Source organism: Nyctereutes procyonoides, unplaced genomic scaffold (genome assembly GCF_905146905.1).
Source record: "Nyctereutes procyonoides isolate TBG_1078 unplaced genomic scaffold, NYPRO_anot_genome, whole genome shotgun sequence".
Classification (NCBI taxonomy): Eukaryota; Metazoa; Chordata; class Mammalia; order Carnivora; family Canidae; genus Nyctereutes; species Nyctereutes procyonoides.
The window spans coordinates 22,748,299-22,764,238 of NW_026575128.1; the positions used below are offsets into that span (position 1 = coordinate 22,748,299).

The 15,940-nt window shown below is 38.4% G+C and overlaps 1 protein-coding gene across 2 annotated transcripts in view; it reads left to right on the plus strand.

The window, feature by feature from the left end:
• The window catches only part of OTOGL (otogelin like), a 131,352-nt gene that overhangs the window by 35,344 nt on the left and 80,068 nt on the right, over positions 1 to 15,940 (plus strand). For both annotated transcript variants that reach the window (XM_055341884.1, XM_055341885.1), the window contains exons 16-22: positions 407 to 530; positions 2,196 to 2,373; positions 5,598 to 5,722; positions 8,674 to 8,883; positions 11,590 to 11,755; positions 12,527 to 12,601; positions 15,326 to 15,378. In XM_055341884.1, coding sequence (XP_055197859.1) covers positions 407 to 530; positions 2,196 to 2,373; positions 5,598 to 5,722; positions 8,674 to 8,883; positions 11,590 to 11,755; positions 12,527 to 12,601; positions 15,326 to 15,378 — 931 coding nt within the window. The remainder of the gene's footprint in view (positions 1 to 406; positions 531 to 2,195; positions 2,374 to 5,597; positions 5,723 to 8,673; positions 8,884 to 11,589; positions 11,756 to 12,526; positions 12,602 to 15,325; positions 15,379 to 15,940) is intronic.

Sequence of the window (15,940 nt, forward strand, 5' to 3'; positions counted from 1 at the left end):
TACTGAATTTTTTTTTGTCTAATATGCCACTTAAATGAATTTGGAGAGGTACTTTAACAATATGCTGTGGAAAACATAACTATTGGCACTTTGCTGAGAACATTTTTATTTAATGTTCTATGTAAAATATAGGCATGTATATGGTACTTAATGTACTATATAAATACATATAAATACATATTTTATTAGTAATGGGGGTATATAAAATAGATTATGTGGTAATTATTATTATATTACTTATACTCAAGCCTTTTACATACCAGAAATTGTTAACTATGTGTGCTCTCTTCCCTCTTTCTTCTCCCGTCTCTCTCGTTTTTCCCTATTCCCCTCTCCCATTATCACTGTCTCTTTCTATGTCTCTATTTCTCTCATTCCTTTAACTGACAATTTGATTTTTTTGCAGAACCTTGGCTTGGTCTGCCTTCAGTCTATAACTCTAATTCTGGATGATGATTTTAACAAACAAGTGACCCTTAGTAGAGGAGGACAAATCCTTACCAGTCCTAACCAAGGCTTCAATCTGAATGGTAAGAAGCAGTGTTGTACTTTCCTTACATTAACAACAGCAGTAAAACTAGCTAAATGCAGTCTTTTCCTGCTGACCAACTAACCTAACATTTGAGTATCCAGGTGTTGCCAGACTCTCAGCTAGACACTTCAGAGATGACCATGTTTGGAGGAACTAGAGAACTCAGGTGGCCTAGAGTTTGCAAGAGGAGAGATACAAGCAAACAGCCACTTACATAAAATAGGATAAACTCAAAGGGACTCTGGGGGGCTCAGTGAGTGCAGCTCCCTCAGCCTCAGGCAGGAGTGTGCAGGTGTAGTTAAGTTTTCAAAGCAGAGGATTACCAGGAGGAAGGAGGTGGAGAAAGTGTTCCATGCAAAGCAAGAGGGATAGAACTGTGTGATGTGTTTAGGGGAAACTAACTAGTTTGGTTCTGCGAAAGCCTGGAGAGGATGATGGAGAATGGCCAGCCATGAGAAGAGAGACATAGGTGGAGATGAGAGTGGGGAAAGCCTTAGATGCAGGGCATCATTATGGGTTTTCTTGTTCCTGCCTGTGTTCCAGCATAGTTATTGTTAATACTCTCACTCCCAGAGATGTCCCAATTTATATTACAAATTACACGGTTATGCTATTCATCGTCATGTTAAGGAGGTTGAACTCTATATGAAATTGAATATGAACTTATCACTGTTTGACCATTCTTTTTTTTTTTTTGACCATTCTTATGTACAAAGATAACAGTCTCCTGTGGTTCAACCAAATAAATATTAAGTTTTAATGAGAAAACTGATGCAAGTCTCTCTCTCTCTCTCTCTCTCTCTCTCTTTTGTGAACTACTATAGTAACCATGTGGAAATGGCTCTAAGAGATGCTAGCAGGAAACATGGGGAGTAGTTAGGATAATACTGAAGTAGGGCATGCAGAGAAGGAGAAGGAACTGATGTGAGGCAGTGATGGTGGAAATTGAAAGAAAACAGAAAAATTATTTAGGAAAAAAATCTGGTGACAGGTTGGCTTTGAGCTAGTTGGGGAAGGAGACAAGGGGGACAAAGTGATCAAAGAATGATTCTCAGCTTTCTGGGGGTGGTGACCAGATTGATGGCAGAAATTGTGGTGAGGAGACAGGAGGGACACCTGTGCTGGCAAAAGTCATTAGTTCAGACTCAAACACAAGTTTCTTGTCTCTAAAGGTATCTTGTAAAATGGCTCCCCTTTTTGCTGACAGTCTGAAGGAAATGGGGCATTTTTGAAGAAAGTGCCACTTCCTTATTGAATCATGACCAGTTTGGGGAAAGTTCACACACACACACCACACACACACACACACACACACACACACACACACAAGAAAAAGAGGACAGACTTCAAATACTAAGGACTGTCCCGTACCTGCCAAGAGATGCTTGCCAACTAAATTACCTGTGGACATGACAATCTATTAAAAAGATCTGCTGAAGACCCAGAAAGGGAAAAAAGAAAGCATAAGGTGGCAAAAAATTGGCCCTGGAGCACAGAAGCAGGAGCTGGTCTCTCCGTCTCTCTCTCTTTGAAAATGTTTCAAGCTTTTATCTAAATTCTAGTTCCCAGTCTCTTGAAAGAAGAGCTCTGGTCTTATATGCTAGCATTTCAGAACATGGCCTATGAGTCTCAAAGCTGATTTATGTATGTTCTTTTCTCGCAGGAATTGTTGAAATTCAAACTCTGTCATCCTTATTTATTCTTCTAAAAACCACATTTGGTTTAAAGATTCTGTTTGCTATAGATGGGGAAAAAATTTATATTCAGCTCACTAGTGCATGGAAAAGAAGAACATTAGGTCTGTGTGGCACTTTTAATGGGAACATAAGGGATGATTTCCTGTAAGTATGATTTCTGTACAGCTAACATGATTTAATGACTAGTAATTTAGAAGATAACAAATTCATTAAAAACGTTCACTTAACTAATAATAGCTTAGTCATCACTGTTCCAAGAACTTTACATGATCATCTATTTAAATTTTATAGCAATCCCTTGATGAGTAGCTCTGTTTTATAGATAAAGCAACTCACTGAGGCCCCAAAATGGCCATGAATAACTCGAAGTCATTTAGCTCAAATATGGTGGAGCTGGGCTTTGAATTTGGGTGGTGTGACTCAGAGTCCATGGGCTGAACCACAGACTAACCATCCCTTATTGTCTCTCCTGCCACCTATCAAGCTTAATGATATTTCATTTTTGAACACTCACTGCTTTTAAAAAGACTCAATATCATTTGGTATTATGAATGATAGTTGTACCTTAAAAATATTTATATCATTTGGTATGAATGATGGCTCTAAAGCAACTTTTTGGCATCCAATTTAATTGAATTTTGTGATAGTTGTATTTCATCAGAAGAAAAGCAGTACAGTACAGTTGTACCCCTTACACTGGCAAAGTGGTGTCACCTACCTGTGAAAAGACCCAGTGTACACTTCAGGATAAGTGCTTTGGGCACCTGTTCTCATGCTAAGCACTGTGGGGCAATTTAAGCAGTATCACATGGTTCCCATCCTTAGGCAGATCAGGAGGGGATAGCAGTCTTTCAGAAATAACTAGATCAAAAAAAAAAAAAAAAGAAAGAAAGAAAGAAAGAAAGAAAGAAAGAAAGAAAGAAAGAAAGAAAGAACTAGGTCAATGCAAGATATTAAACAACTATATATAAAAACACCAAGATAATTTCAAAAAGTTAAATGTTGAACCATGTGGCCATAGCCAGAAGCATAGCTGGGATTTTGAGTAGGTCAGTGTGTGGACTGGGTAACCAGAGAACATTTCATGGACAAGCCATTCCTCAAATACCAAATTAAAAGTTTTCCCCCCGAATACTACATTTTTTTTAAAAAACACTGCTGCATATTTTTCTCATTTGGATTTCTTCCCCCTCCTAATCTTTCTGGTGAATCCCTATTTATTGTTCAACCCAATTCAGAATTTTTTGCTTCAAAACATGAGCGCATATCCCATCAGACATGGTTGACTTTGACTTTGTTATCTATGAGAATCTGTCCCTTATCTGTCTGGTTTCCACTTAAAACTGTGAGTTCTTTGAGAGTAAGGATCAAGTCCTCGATCCTTCTGTTCTTAGGAACTAGCATAGAGTTTTATATGCAGTAGATAGTTGAACTGCATGGAGGTAGGGCTTTTAATAGGGCAGCAAGAAGAAAATTTGGATGGGCAAAGAGAACTGGCATTTAAAAATTTAAATTTCAGAAGATAATTTATTTTATCTTTTTTTCTTCTGTGACTAATTTGGTTTTTTAGGTTATCTAGTTCATTATGTTTCATTTATTTGTAGGTCAGAATATCGATATCTTTATCACATTCATGAAACAGACTATATTAAGTGGCTTGGCTAAGATGTGCAGAAAAGGAATTTAAGCCTTCTTTCTCTTTTTTGTTTATCAGAATGGGTTAGCAGTCAATGTTTAACAGATGGCAGATCTGTCTGCCTTTTTCTAAGGCACCAGTCTCCTCCATGTATAAACATTCAGGCGTGATAACAGTGCAGGATAATATTTGAGGCAGAGATAAATTTGAACAATGTTTAGCTTTCCAACAAACTAGTTAAAATTCTTTATTGCATAAAGGTTAATGTGAATCTGCAAACATAGTGGAATGGAAAATATTAATTACTTGAAAATCTTGTTGCAGCAAGTTAAATATGGTGAGCCATAGGGCATTTTATAAAATGAAATATAATAAATAAATGGAACTACATTTTAATTCCCCCTCATTTTTCTTGTATTTATTCTTTTAAGTGAATTAAATGAAATAAGAGAGCCAATCTCTGAGTCAGTTCCCCCCTGGGAACCCTGACTACACCCATCACCTTGACCTATTTTATTGTGCTCCGTAGGGGCGAAGAGGAAAGGAGAGGGAAAGAAGGCAAAGAGCTAGTGCTCTTCAATTTCTCTGAGTCTCTGTGCTCTTGTTTGAACAAAATGAGATTTGCGGTTAGGTGTTTGCTGTAATTCTTTATGGTTCAGGGATGGTTTGATTTTGAGGAATAGGAAAGGGGAAAGGGTGAGGACAAGGGATGAGTGTTGGGGAATGGCTTGTGAAACTCCTTGTTATTCTCCTCACTCAGCCACGGTGGTGGGAAGCTCCACATAGTCACTAGGGACTGAGGTCACTGGTAACCAAAGCAGTTAATTTATGAGCACAATATAGAGAGCTGAGATAAAGCCTTCTCTACTATTTGGCCATGATGTTGGGGGCTTTCATTAGTCACAACTTGCTTGGGCAAAGCTTCCCACAGGAGACCTAGTCCAACCTGCTTCTCTAGGTAGGTTGGACAATGTCCAATAAGGGTTGTCACTCGCTAAATATTGCTTGATGAGTTCGTAAACCTTGATGGCCGCTGGAGGGGGGCATTCTAGTGTTTGGCTTTGCAATGTTGTGGTTTATAAGCCCTATTTTGAAAGAATAGGTATTTCTCTTCCATTTTGTTTTGCTGAGGAAACTGAAGAAGTGAACAACTTTGAGAAAGTATGCCTTTTATACCATTTTCCCTCAATTTTCTTTTAGTGGAAAGGATGGTACCTCAGTATTTCAGTCTCGTAATGGAAATGAAATATTGAATCAGACATATAGACTATTTATATTTGGGACACTTGGGTCCCATATATTTGGGTCTCTACCCTCTGCCCGTATCACTGAGACTACACACACACACATTAATGATTTGGTGGTGTGAATGATATTTTGTTAAAACGATGAGAACTGGGTTGGAATCTTGGCTCTGACACTTATCAGCTAAATGACTGTTGATATTTCTCTGAGCTTCTGCTTTGCTTTCTCTTTTAAAGAGAAATTATATTTTCTTCACAAGGCTAAGGTGATTATTAAATAAAACCATGGATGTCCACAATGTGACACATTTTAAAGTCTTAATAACAGGAAGCTAATGCCATGTGTGTTTTTAAAAAATAGAACATTTTAAGCTCTAAGTTCTCTTTGTAAATAAAAAAAATAGTATTCTCTTTTTTTAGTAATTGGAGACTATGAACAAATGAAATAAATGGAAGAGACTAAGATGCACATGACCTTTGCTTTCTAGTTCTCCATCAGGCATGATAGAAGGTACCCCACAACTTCATGCAAATGCTTGGAGAGTTTCCACTACTTGTTTTGCACCTGTCCATGTTCCTATGGTGGACCCCTGTAACATTAATCAACAAAACAGTAAGTCTTTCTTCCTACATGTAAATGTAGAGGAAAGTTCCATGTATTATTGTAATCTTTTTTTATGTATTACTGTAATCTTATAAAATTAGAGAATTAGATATGCCTCTTTATGTAATCTAGGTTATTTTTAAAAGAGCTCCAGAAAATGACTATTTTGTTTACTAATTTGCATTAATAAATGTCCTTATTTTAGGGGTTTACAAATCCTTAAACTCTTCACAGATGTGGGCTGGCATTCTGGAGATTTCAGATTCTTCAAAGGCTAAAGAGAAATCTCTGGAAATACTGTAATAATGCTGTTATAGTCTTGGGATGTTCGACTTCAGGTGCATAGTGTGACAGCTCATGCAGATTCTTCTGTTCCTATCACATTACCAATTCCTACTCAGACAGCATGTTATGGGTTCATAAGCAGGAGCCAGTGATCCAAGGAAGTCTGTGCCATCAAGTGTGCAACAATTTGAGATGGTCATGCTCCAGAGTTCCAATTTGCAATGACAGTGCAACAAACATGCCAAGAATTTTTGGCTGTATTTTTTTTACTAAAGCCACAGCAAACTATGGGGAAGGCTATTCCATTGATCAATTAAAAAAAAAGACATATTATATATATGTGAAAAATTAATATGTATGCTTAAATAAACATTTTTATAGTTTTAATTTGTTTAAGTATTTTGGCTAATTTACTGTTTCTATGTAGTTATTTTATTACATATTATTAATATTGGTTGAGTACCCATAAGAACCCAGTACAATCCCTGGATTTTGTAGTGGTTGTTTGGAAGGATTCTGTTGATTATCATATGGTCTTTATTATTAAGTTATAGGTTTGGTGTCCTGAAAGATGATGGCTTTCAGTGCTGCTGGTGTTTTGTCAAAGCTAGCTTCTTTTTATTTTATTTTTTTTTTAATTTTAAAGCTAGCTTCTAAACCTGTAGAAGATTGTTAACTCCTGTGGCCATTTTTCCCATCTATAATAAGAGGATTAGACTAAAATCTTGTGGTCTCTATAATTCAATACTTCTTAATCTCATTCCCATTTAAGGATACTTTCTCTCCTATTCTGTCCTCGACTTCCTTCTCCTTCAATTAGTCTTGCTCAGTTTGTTTCTAACTTTCTCAATTCTCTCTTTGATATTGTAGCAATTTTATTTTTTTTTTATAGTAACACGTAAAGGTTACTAAATGATAAATTCAATTTCCTTCCGGTCTTTTATTGATGACCTCTCTTGTTACATGCCATTTTATTTTATATATATACATATAAATATACACATATTTTTATATATGTTATCATTCTTACCCACCTATCTCATGTCTTCTATGACATATATATTAGATATTATCCTTTTTCACCTTTGCCATGACCTATTTTTTTAAGATTTCACAAAGGTAAACTTAGAAAGATCCCCAATAAAAGGAAAATAAATAAAAAGTCAATAATTCTGATGTGGATTCTGAAGGATATTTTTTCACAAGGATCTTCTTGAGGCACTCTTTTACTTAATGTTAGTGGGAATATTTTTTGATTTACAAATCCTTAGGGCACACAGTAAAAGCCCCCACTGATATATTCCTTTGTTTTGGAGTTCCTGGGAATTAGAAGAATGCATGCTAACAGAATGCAGTTATAGTCTAAGTTACTTGTTTTCATATATTTATCTGTAGCAATGCAAAATATAATACTCAGATAATTACCATGTATTTCCTTACCGATGACAAATATATTTAAAATATTCAACAAAATAAGTTCAGGGTTTTTTTTACCTTTAAATTCCAGTTAGTTAACATACAGGGTAATGTTAGTTTCAGGTGTAGAAATAATTAATCACTTCCATACAACCCTCAGTGTTCATGACAAGTGCCCTCCTTCATACTCATCACCCATTATCCCACCTCGCCTCCAGCAACTCTCTGTTCTCTATAGTTAAGAGTCCATTTCTTGGTTTGTTTTCCCCCCATGTCTATTTGTTTTATTTCCTGAATTCCACATATGAGTGAAATCATATGGCATTTGTCTTTCTCTGACTGATGTATTTCACATAGCATAATACTCTCTAGCTCCATCCACATTATTGCAAATGGCAAGACTTCATTCTTTTTAATAGCTGAGTTTATGTGTTTTTTTTTTAGAAAGATGGAATTTAGATTGCTTTGTCAAACTTGGTTACTTCCATAATTCTATTTGATCAGTCATTCTCAAGGGAAAAGTCGATAAAATTCAAGAAGTGATTACACAGACCTCCCAAAATGGGTTGGTATTATATTTCATGGCCTTTAGCATGGAGTCCAATCCCTAATCTCTATTCATTACTCATTTATTCATGCATTCATAGATTTTTTTATCAGACATCATTGAGCTCCTGGTATTTGCCAGACATTGTTCAATGTGCCTTGTGCAGACATTGTATTCAATGACTATATGGCAACTGCCGCATTACATTTACCCCAGAGACTTCATTGGAATGAGATGATTCCCAATCCTTCCTGGATAATTTTGAATTCCAGGAAGTTGCCCTAGCATCTACAATCTGGCACCCTTCTTACTGTGTGTGGCTGTCTGGAGATAAGCCTTCCAATACTCACCAATTCTTTATAGCAGAATTGGGGCAATTTTCTGTGAAGGTCCTCAGACAGTTGGGTAATTGAGACCATTCTATTGCCACTTCTGTTACTCATATTATTCAGATATAACACAATACTTATTTTTTGCCAAAAGATTATTAAATATGGATTAAGTGCTGTTACCAATATTACTAAACGTAAAAATAAACCAACAAAACAGTATAAATGGAAAATGTTGGCTCCTGTTGAAAATTATATGCAATTTTGTATATTACTAGGAAAGCAAGATGCTTGGATAGTTCTGGAATTTAATACTTAAAGGTATGATCTAGACTAGGAAATGAGGTGCTAATGGTTTTTGTTGTTGTTGTTTTGTCTGTTAGTTGGATACGCAGCACACTGTGATGTTATCCATCAAGAGCTCTTTGCTTCTTGCCACATCTACATTAGCCCTGGGCTGTACTATCAGCTGTGCCGCCATGACGCTTGCAAGTGTGGAAGCGCCTGCCTGTGCAATGCTCTCGCCCACTACGCCTACCTCTGCAGCCAGCGCGGTATTACCATTGATTTCAGAGCTCAGATTTCATTCTGTGGTGAGTATGATGATGGTATGGATAAAGATGATCAGATGACACTTTAGAGATTTTTGTGTAATTACTGCTTTTTTTTTTTTTTAAAGAAAGGTCAATATTGCCTAAGTTATCTAGAAGATGATTAAAATGTGCAAACATGAAAAACAAATGAAATGCTTCATTTCTTAAAATTGGAACTATATTGGATAAGACCAATAATTTTTTTTACTATTTTTATTGTAAGCAAAATTAGAGTTGTAACTGCATCTTTTGAGATATGCAACAGAAATAATGTGAAAAATCTGAAAAAAAATTAACATTAAAATATCATATCTAAGTATCAGAAAATATGGAAGAGCATTATGTGAGACGGTGGCATAGGTGATTTGTAGCTAATAGGTACGTTTACACAACGGGCAATTATTTCAAGGTCAACTTTATGGCTATGTTGTCTGTTGTCTCATTCATGGTAAGTTGTTTCCTTTCTTTATGTGTTGTATAATTTTTTTATGAGTTAATCTTTATCAGAGCCACCCTTTGCCCCACGCTTGTTAGAATCTTTTATGGCCTGGGTTTCAGGAGCGTCACTTCCCACCTCTCCACCCTCTCCCTGCCACAGATTGCATTAAGCTTTTCCCCGTTGCTGTAGGGGTATTACTGGCCAGTTTTTTTTTTTTTAATTTTTATTTATTTATGATAGTCACACACACACACACAGAGAGAGAGAGAGAGAGAGAGAGAGAGAGAGAGAGAGAGGCAGAGACACAGGCAGAGGGAGAAGCAGGCTCCATGCACCCGGAGCCCGACGTGGGATTCGATCCCGGGTCTCCAGGATCGCGCCCTGGGCCAAAGGCAGGCGCTAAACCGCTGCGCCACCCAGGGATCCCCTACTGGCCAGTTTTGATAGTAATTTCTCAGCTTGGGCTTTCTAAGACAAAAATATTGTAAATATAAAAGTAATGAAAATCCATACACCAAACTGTACCGGATGTATATCTGGGATTTAATTTCTCAGAGGATACTTTATTTCATCACAGACCCCATGGAATTAGAGAAGCTCTCCTGGCCTCTTCTGGTATTATAGTCAGATTTTCTTCAAGTCCAGGAGTTAGCAACAACACCCTTGGGCTTCCTATGTTTTTGTAAATGAAGTTTATTGCCCATATGTTTACAGATTGTCTATGGCTGCTTTTGAGCTACAAAGGCAGAGTTGAGTAGTTGTGACAGCGATTGGATGGCCTGCAAAGCTGAGGCCATTTGCCATTTGGCCCTTTACAGAAAAAGTCTGCTGACCTCAGCTGTATACATCTCTCAACTGAAGATGGAGCTTTTCTGAGGGTCCAGGTTAAAATTCTCCCAGGTCCTTGCCTTTTGAAGGATCAACTTTCATTTTCCTTTCCCACATGAGTTAAATGTGAGGTTCAGGTTTACTGGGACCTATTCTCTTTCTCCTCTCAAGTTTTGGATTTTATTTCCCTCTTCACATCTGGTATTTGGGAGATTACCCCTCCACCATTTTTTAAAATGTTTTATCTAGCATTTTCCTAGGTTTTCTTAAAAGATTTTATTTATTTACTTATTTATTTGAGAGAGAGAGAGAGAGAGAGAGAGAGAGAGAGTGCACAAGCAGGGGGAGGGGCAGAGGGAGGAGAAAATCTTAAGCAGACTCCATGCTGAGCATGGAGCCCAAGGTGGGGGGAGGGAGGACTCAATCCCAGGACTGTGAGATGTGAGATCATGATCTGAGCTGAAATCAAGAGTCAGGCTCTCAACTGACTGAGCCACTCAGTCACCTCTCTAGGTTTTTTTTTTTTTTTCTTTTTTTACAAGTATATTTCTAGATTATTTTAATTTGCCTGCTATAATCAGTTTGGGTTGGTCTAAAGAGAAATTGGAAAGGTTTAGAAAAAAATTATCGACCTGATTCAAAAAGTGAAAAATAAGAACTATGGGTATGGATCAATTAAGCCAACTCTTGCCTTATTTGTTGAAGACTTAAAATTTACTTAGATTTAAATAATGTCATGAGCAAGATGATGTCAGTATAGCGGTAAATAGGTTTAAAATGTGAGGACAGAAAGTTTCTTTGGACATGCAAAATACTTGAAATATTAAAAAAATATGGTACAGACTGTTAAAGACTGTTGTGGAATGTCACACTTAAAAACATTTCAAAATAGAAACTTTATACATCTGTTCCACTTCTGTTGAGGCAAATGCAGTTGGTCCTGAAGAATGGGGGAGTTGGGGCCACTGATTTCCCACCCACACAGTTGAAATTCATGTATAACTTTCGACTCCCTGGGCACTTAACTAATAACAGCTTACTGTTACCCAGAGCCTTACCGATAATATAGTCAATAAACACATCTTTTGTATATGTATTATATACTATATTCTTGTAACAAAGGAAGCCAGAGAAAAGATAATATTATTAAGAAAATCATAAAGAAGAGAAAGTACATTTACTACTATTCTGTATTTGTTGAAAAAAATCCAAGTATAGTTAGACCAACCCACGCAGTTCAAATCCATGCTCTTCAATGGTCAACGGTCATCATTTTATTTGCTTTTTTATTATTTTTCTTATAGGTTTCTATAATGTTCTAAGGTTTATTGATGTGATATATCTTTGTCTTTCCTGGCTTCTGTCTGTCATAGACTCATCACCCAGCATTAATGCTTTGTGCCCTGTGGCAATCCTTACCTGATGCTCCTTCATCCTAGGGGTCGTGTGCCAGAAGGGTATGCTGTACCACCACTGTGCCTCCTTTTGTCGCCGCTCCTGCGTGTCCCTAGCTGCCCCTGAGCAGTGTAACGATGACTGTGCTGAGGGCTGCAACTGTCCCGAAGGCAAATACTATGAAGACACGCTTCACTTTTGCGTGCCCATGTAAGTCACAGGAGTGGGCTGACAGGATCCGGCATCTCTCTCTGCCCTTAGAAGTTAAATGGGCTTCCAGGCTTGTTTTGTTTGTTTTTTCAAATTTAATTGACTCAACACCCTTTCCTGGAAAATAAATGTTCTCCATGATTGAATAGCTACCTTTCCTCTAAAACGAGTGTGCATATATGCAGAGATGTGCCTGTGAGCTGTGGCCTTAATGTTTCTTGATGTCTTTATTTCCTTATTTTTAACCGTGTACATGTTCACAAGTAGCTGTAGGAACAGCTAAGGAATGTGATGGTGAATCCCAAAGTTTATTCCTGCTTGTTCTTACCATGTCAAAATTAATAACAAGGCTCATGTTCCACTGTCATGTGCCAAATCTCAGTAGCAGGAGTGCCTATCAGCACTCAGAAATGCCTCAGATCTCATGGGGGGTCAGGGTTTTTGTCTTACACATAGGGCAAAATGATATATCAATTATATTTCTCTGACGTGCATTCAGGGGCTTTTTCATGATGAAAACCACATAGTCTGTACTGAGACTGACACAGAATCTGTGCTGCAGAAAACATAATCTGAAGCTACGCGATACTCCACAGGTAAATGGTTCCTGCCATTCACAGAACAGGATTGCAGGCAGGCAATGGATTATGTCATCCTTAGTGTGTGCCTTAACATCACCAATATGGAGCATAAGGTCTGCTTGAAATTTAGTGTTTTAAAAAAATTTATATCCTATTTTATTAACTTAACCCCCCCCCCTTTTTTTTGTAGATTTCACTGCCGGTGTCACTATAGGGGCAGCGTGTATCAGCCTGGGGAGCTCATCCCAACACCATCTGGCTTATGGTAGATTTCAATGATGGGGCTTGTACTTGACAGCATGTCCTAATATAATTTTTAAACCCAAACTACAAATCTAAATATGACTTTTATAATTTAAGGTGTACGGATAACCTTTATAGGCCCTTTTCAACCACATATATATTCCATTTCAGCACGGAATGCCTAACTAAGTCTTACACTCATGACTGCAGAAAACAGTTATGAATTGAGGTGTCACGCAGTGGAATGGAAGCCCTTGATGAATTTGGTTCTCAGAAGTACTGCAAGCTGCTGAGGGGTTTTAGTTGGCCCGAACCACACATATCACATGCCCAAGTCAGGGGACACCCTCCCTAGTGAACTTGATCCTAGCGAGATGACACTTATTCATAGGGTGACACTCCTTCCTGTCCTAACCTGTTTGTGGAAAATGCAGACACGTCCATGCAGCAGTCCACATTGATCGTCATCCAACTCCTAATCTCCCTCTTTCGAGTTGCACCACAGGGACCTGCAGATAATAATAGAAGATAATAGTAATGATAATGATAATAATGATATCTAACCATTACCATGCACATTCTGCAGTCCTGGTGCCAGCCTAAGGGTTTTACATTTAATATTCAAACGGTAAAAAAAAAACAAAACAAAAAACAAAAAACAAAAAAAAAAAAAAAACAAAAAAAACAAATGGTCCCCACCGTTAACCCTAAGAGAGATGGGCACCATTGCTATAGGCCCTGCTTACAGGTGAGGAAAATGAGGCACAGGCAGTTAAGCAGCCAGGTAATAAAGCTGATTTCCAGTTCCAGGAAAGCTGGCTCTGCAGTGCTTGCTCCATCGCCTACCTTGCTCTGCAGCCGATTTTGTGTTTGTGGCAGAAAACTGTTTATGGTCAATGGATCTTTATTGTTATTTCTATTTGCCCCCCTTTCACCCCTCCATCAAGACACCAAGGCCACCAGCTCTCGAATCTTTCTCTAGTAGGTTGTACTACTAGCCAGTTTCCCAAGCTGGAAATTTAGAAATCATTTTGAACTTTTTCCTTCTGCTCAACACTCCTTCTAGTCAGTAAACCCCCAACCCCAGTGGACTTTGCATTCTGGACATAGGTGAATTCCACTCCTTTGTTCCCATCACTACTCTCTAGCCATGTCTCTCACTGTCTCTTTTCTGGGCCTTTCTACCTGGTTTTCTTGCCTCGAGTCTTGCCCCCTTCCATTCTACTTAGGTGTTATCTCTCTCTAGAATTTAACGCAATTGGATTTATTTAAGTAAACTTGGCAAAAATGAAGGAACCATCCCACTTCAAGGAGGAAAAAAAATTCTATTAGTGCAGCGAACTCCTGTACCATTCTTCTTTAAAAAAGCTTATATCTCAGAGAGAGAGAGAAAGAGAGAGAATGATTTGGGAAGAGCGGGGTCTGTGCCCTGGGATCCGTGTCAGGTCCTCTCCGCCTGCACAGTGTGAGTGAGTCCTACCTCTGCGTGTCATCTCAGGTAACATGATACACATGCACACATTTCGTGTAACATGGCCCTTGTGTGCTAGTCAGCTTCTTCACCTGGGCTCAGATGTAGAACACATGGTCTGGTCCAACGCTGAAGCAAACACTGGTTACGCTGGAGTTGTTGAGAACTGGATAGTGTTGTTTCCTATCTTGATTTCTCTTTTTAATTGAGATATAATTAAATGATATCTTCTTAAGGGCTTTCTGAGATTAATCTAGCTTGATTTGGCTTGCCTTATGCCCTGTATTTAGATCCTAAGTTGCAAGAAAGATGGGCTTCTACTCTATCTTCAGTGCGGCTGCCAATTTTCTAGAATTGGAACCAACCATATTACTTCCCCCATTTAAGGTCTCTGAGATGAAGTCCTAGCATCTTAATGGAGTTGGCCTTGGCCTCTTTGGCATCTGCATCTCCTGTCACTTCTCCCCTTGCACTTTGTTACACAGAACCCTGTTCCACCACATGTGGCTTTGTACCACATCTACACTGAGTGTGACAGCTTCCTGCTTTATCCATGTCATAATCTCCATCCATTCTTTAAGACTGTCCAGACTTTAAAAAAAAAAAAAGACTCTCCAGACTTTGCCTTCTTTGACCATCTCAGTTGCCAAGAGATTTTAAGCCATTTCTCTTTGCTTTACTTTCAGTTTTTTGTTTTTGCTTGTTGTTTTGTTTTTGTTTTTTTTTAAAGATTTTATTTATTTATTCATGAAAGACACACACACACACACACACACACACACACACACAGAGAAGCAGAGACAGAGGCAGAGAGAGAAGCAGGCTCCACACAGGGAGCTCAGTCCCCACACTCCAGGATCACGCCCTGAGCCGAAGGCAGATGCTCAACCCTGAACTACCCAGGCATCCCTCTTTGCTTTACTTTTGTATCTTAAACATATTTCTACATTGTATATGTCACACGGCACAGATTTATTTGTGTGTCTTCCTTTCTTACTAGAATATAAGCACTTGGGTGAAGACTGTGAATTTTGGTTTCTGTGTCCCCTATAGCTTTTGCGGTGCCTCCTACATATATGTCTGATAAAAATTGAACTGAAATAGGTCTCTTCAAATTGAACCTAAGCCAATAACTTATTTGTAAAAAAAGAATATGTGGGGAAAAATAATATCTGTAAGTGTGCCCCATAAATTTTTGCATAGTCCATTGTTTTTGAAATATAGAAAAAACTGAGATGTGGCCTCATAAATTAACTATCTGTTTACCTCTACTAGCCAGTGTTCAAATGGGACGGTGAAATGTGAAGAACCAGCCACGCCCTCTACTGGTAAGAGCTAGATAGATGTTTTCCTGAAAGAGAACGCTGCTCTAACACTGTTGCCCTTTTTCTGGAAGCCAGATATCCATCACAGCCCTCCTTGCCAATGTGCATGAATATAGCCTTGGGAATGTTCCTCAGCCTGGTGCTCCGGTACTTCCTTTTTTTTTTTTTTTCTTCACTTTGATGATTATAATATTCGTAGGACATCCTGGGGTGAACTTACAAGGCTGCTGAGGGGCAGACTGATGAACCTGGGGATGCCTACAGGTGGCCTACCCCAGAACGGGCACAGGTGCACGTGCATCCAGGCATCTGTTGAAACCCATCTGTGGAACAGCGATTGGGAAACTACTCTAGACCAGGCCTTCTCAGATGTGATGTGTACACAATCATCTGGGGACCTTGGTAAAACATTAATTCTGATCAGCAGGGTCGGGGACGATGCCCAAGATGCTACATTTCTGCCGATGGCCGAGGTGAGGCTCCTGTCACTGGTTCTTGGACTCTAGGCCTAGCAGCCATCAGCTACACATGGTTTGCAAAATGACATCTACCACCATCTCTCTTC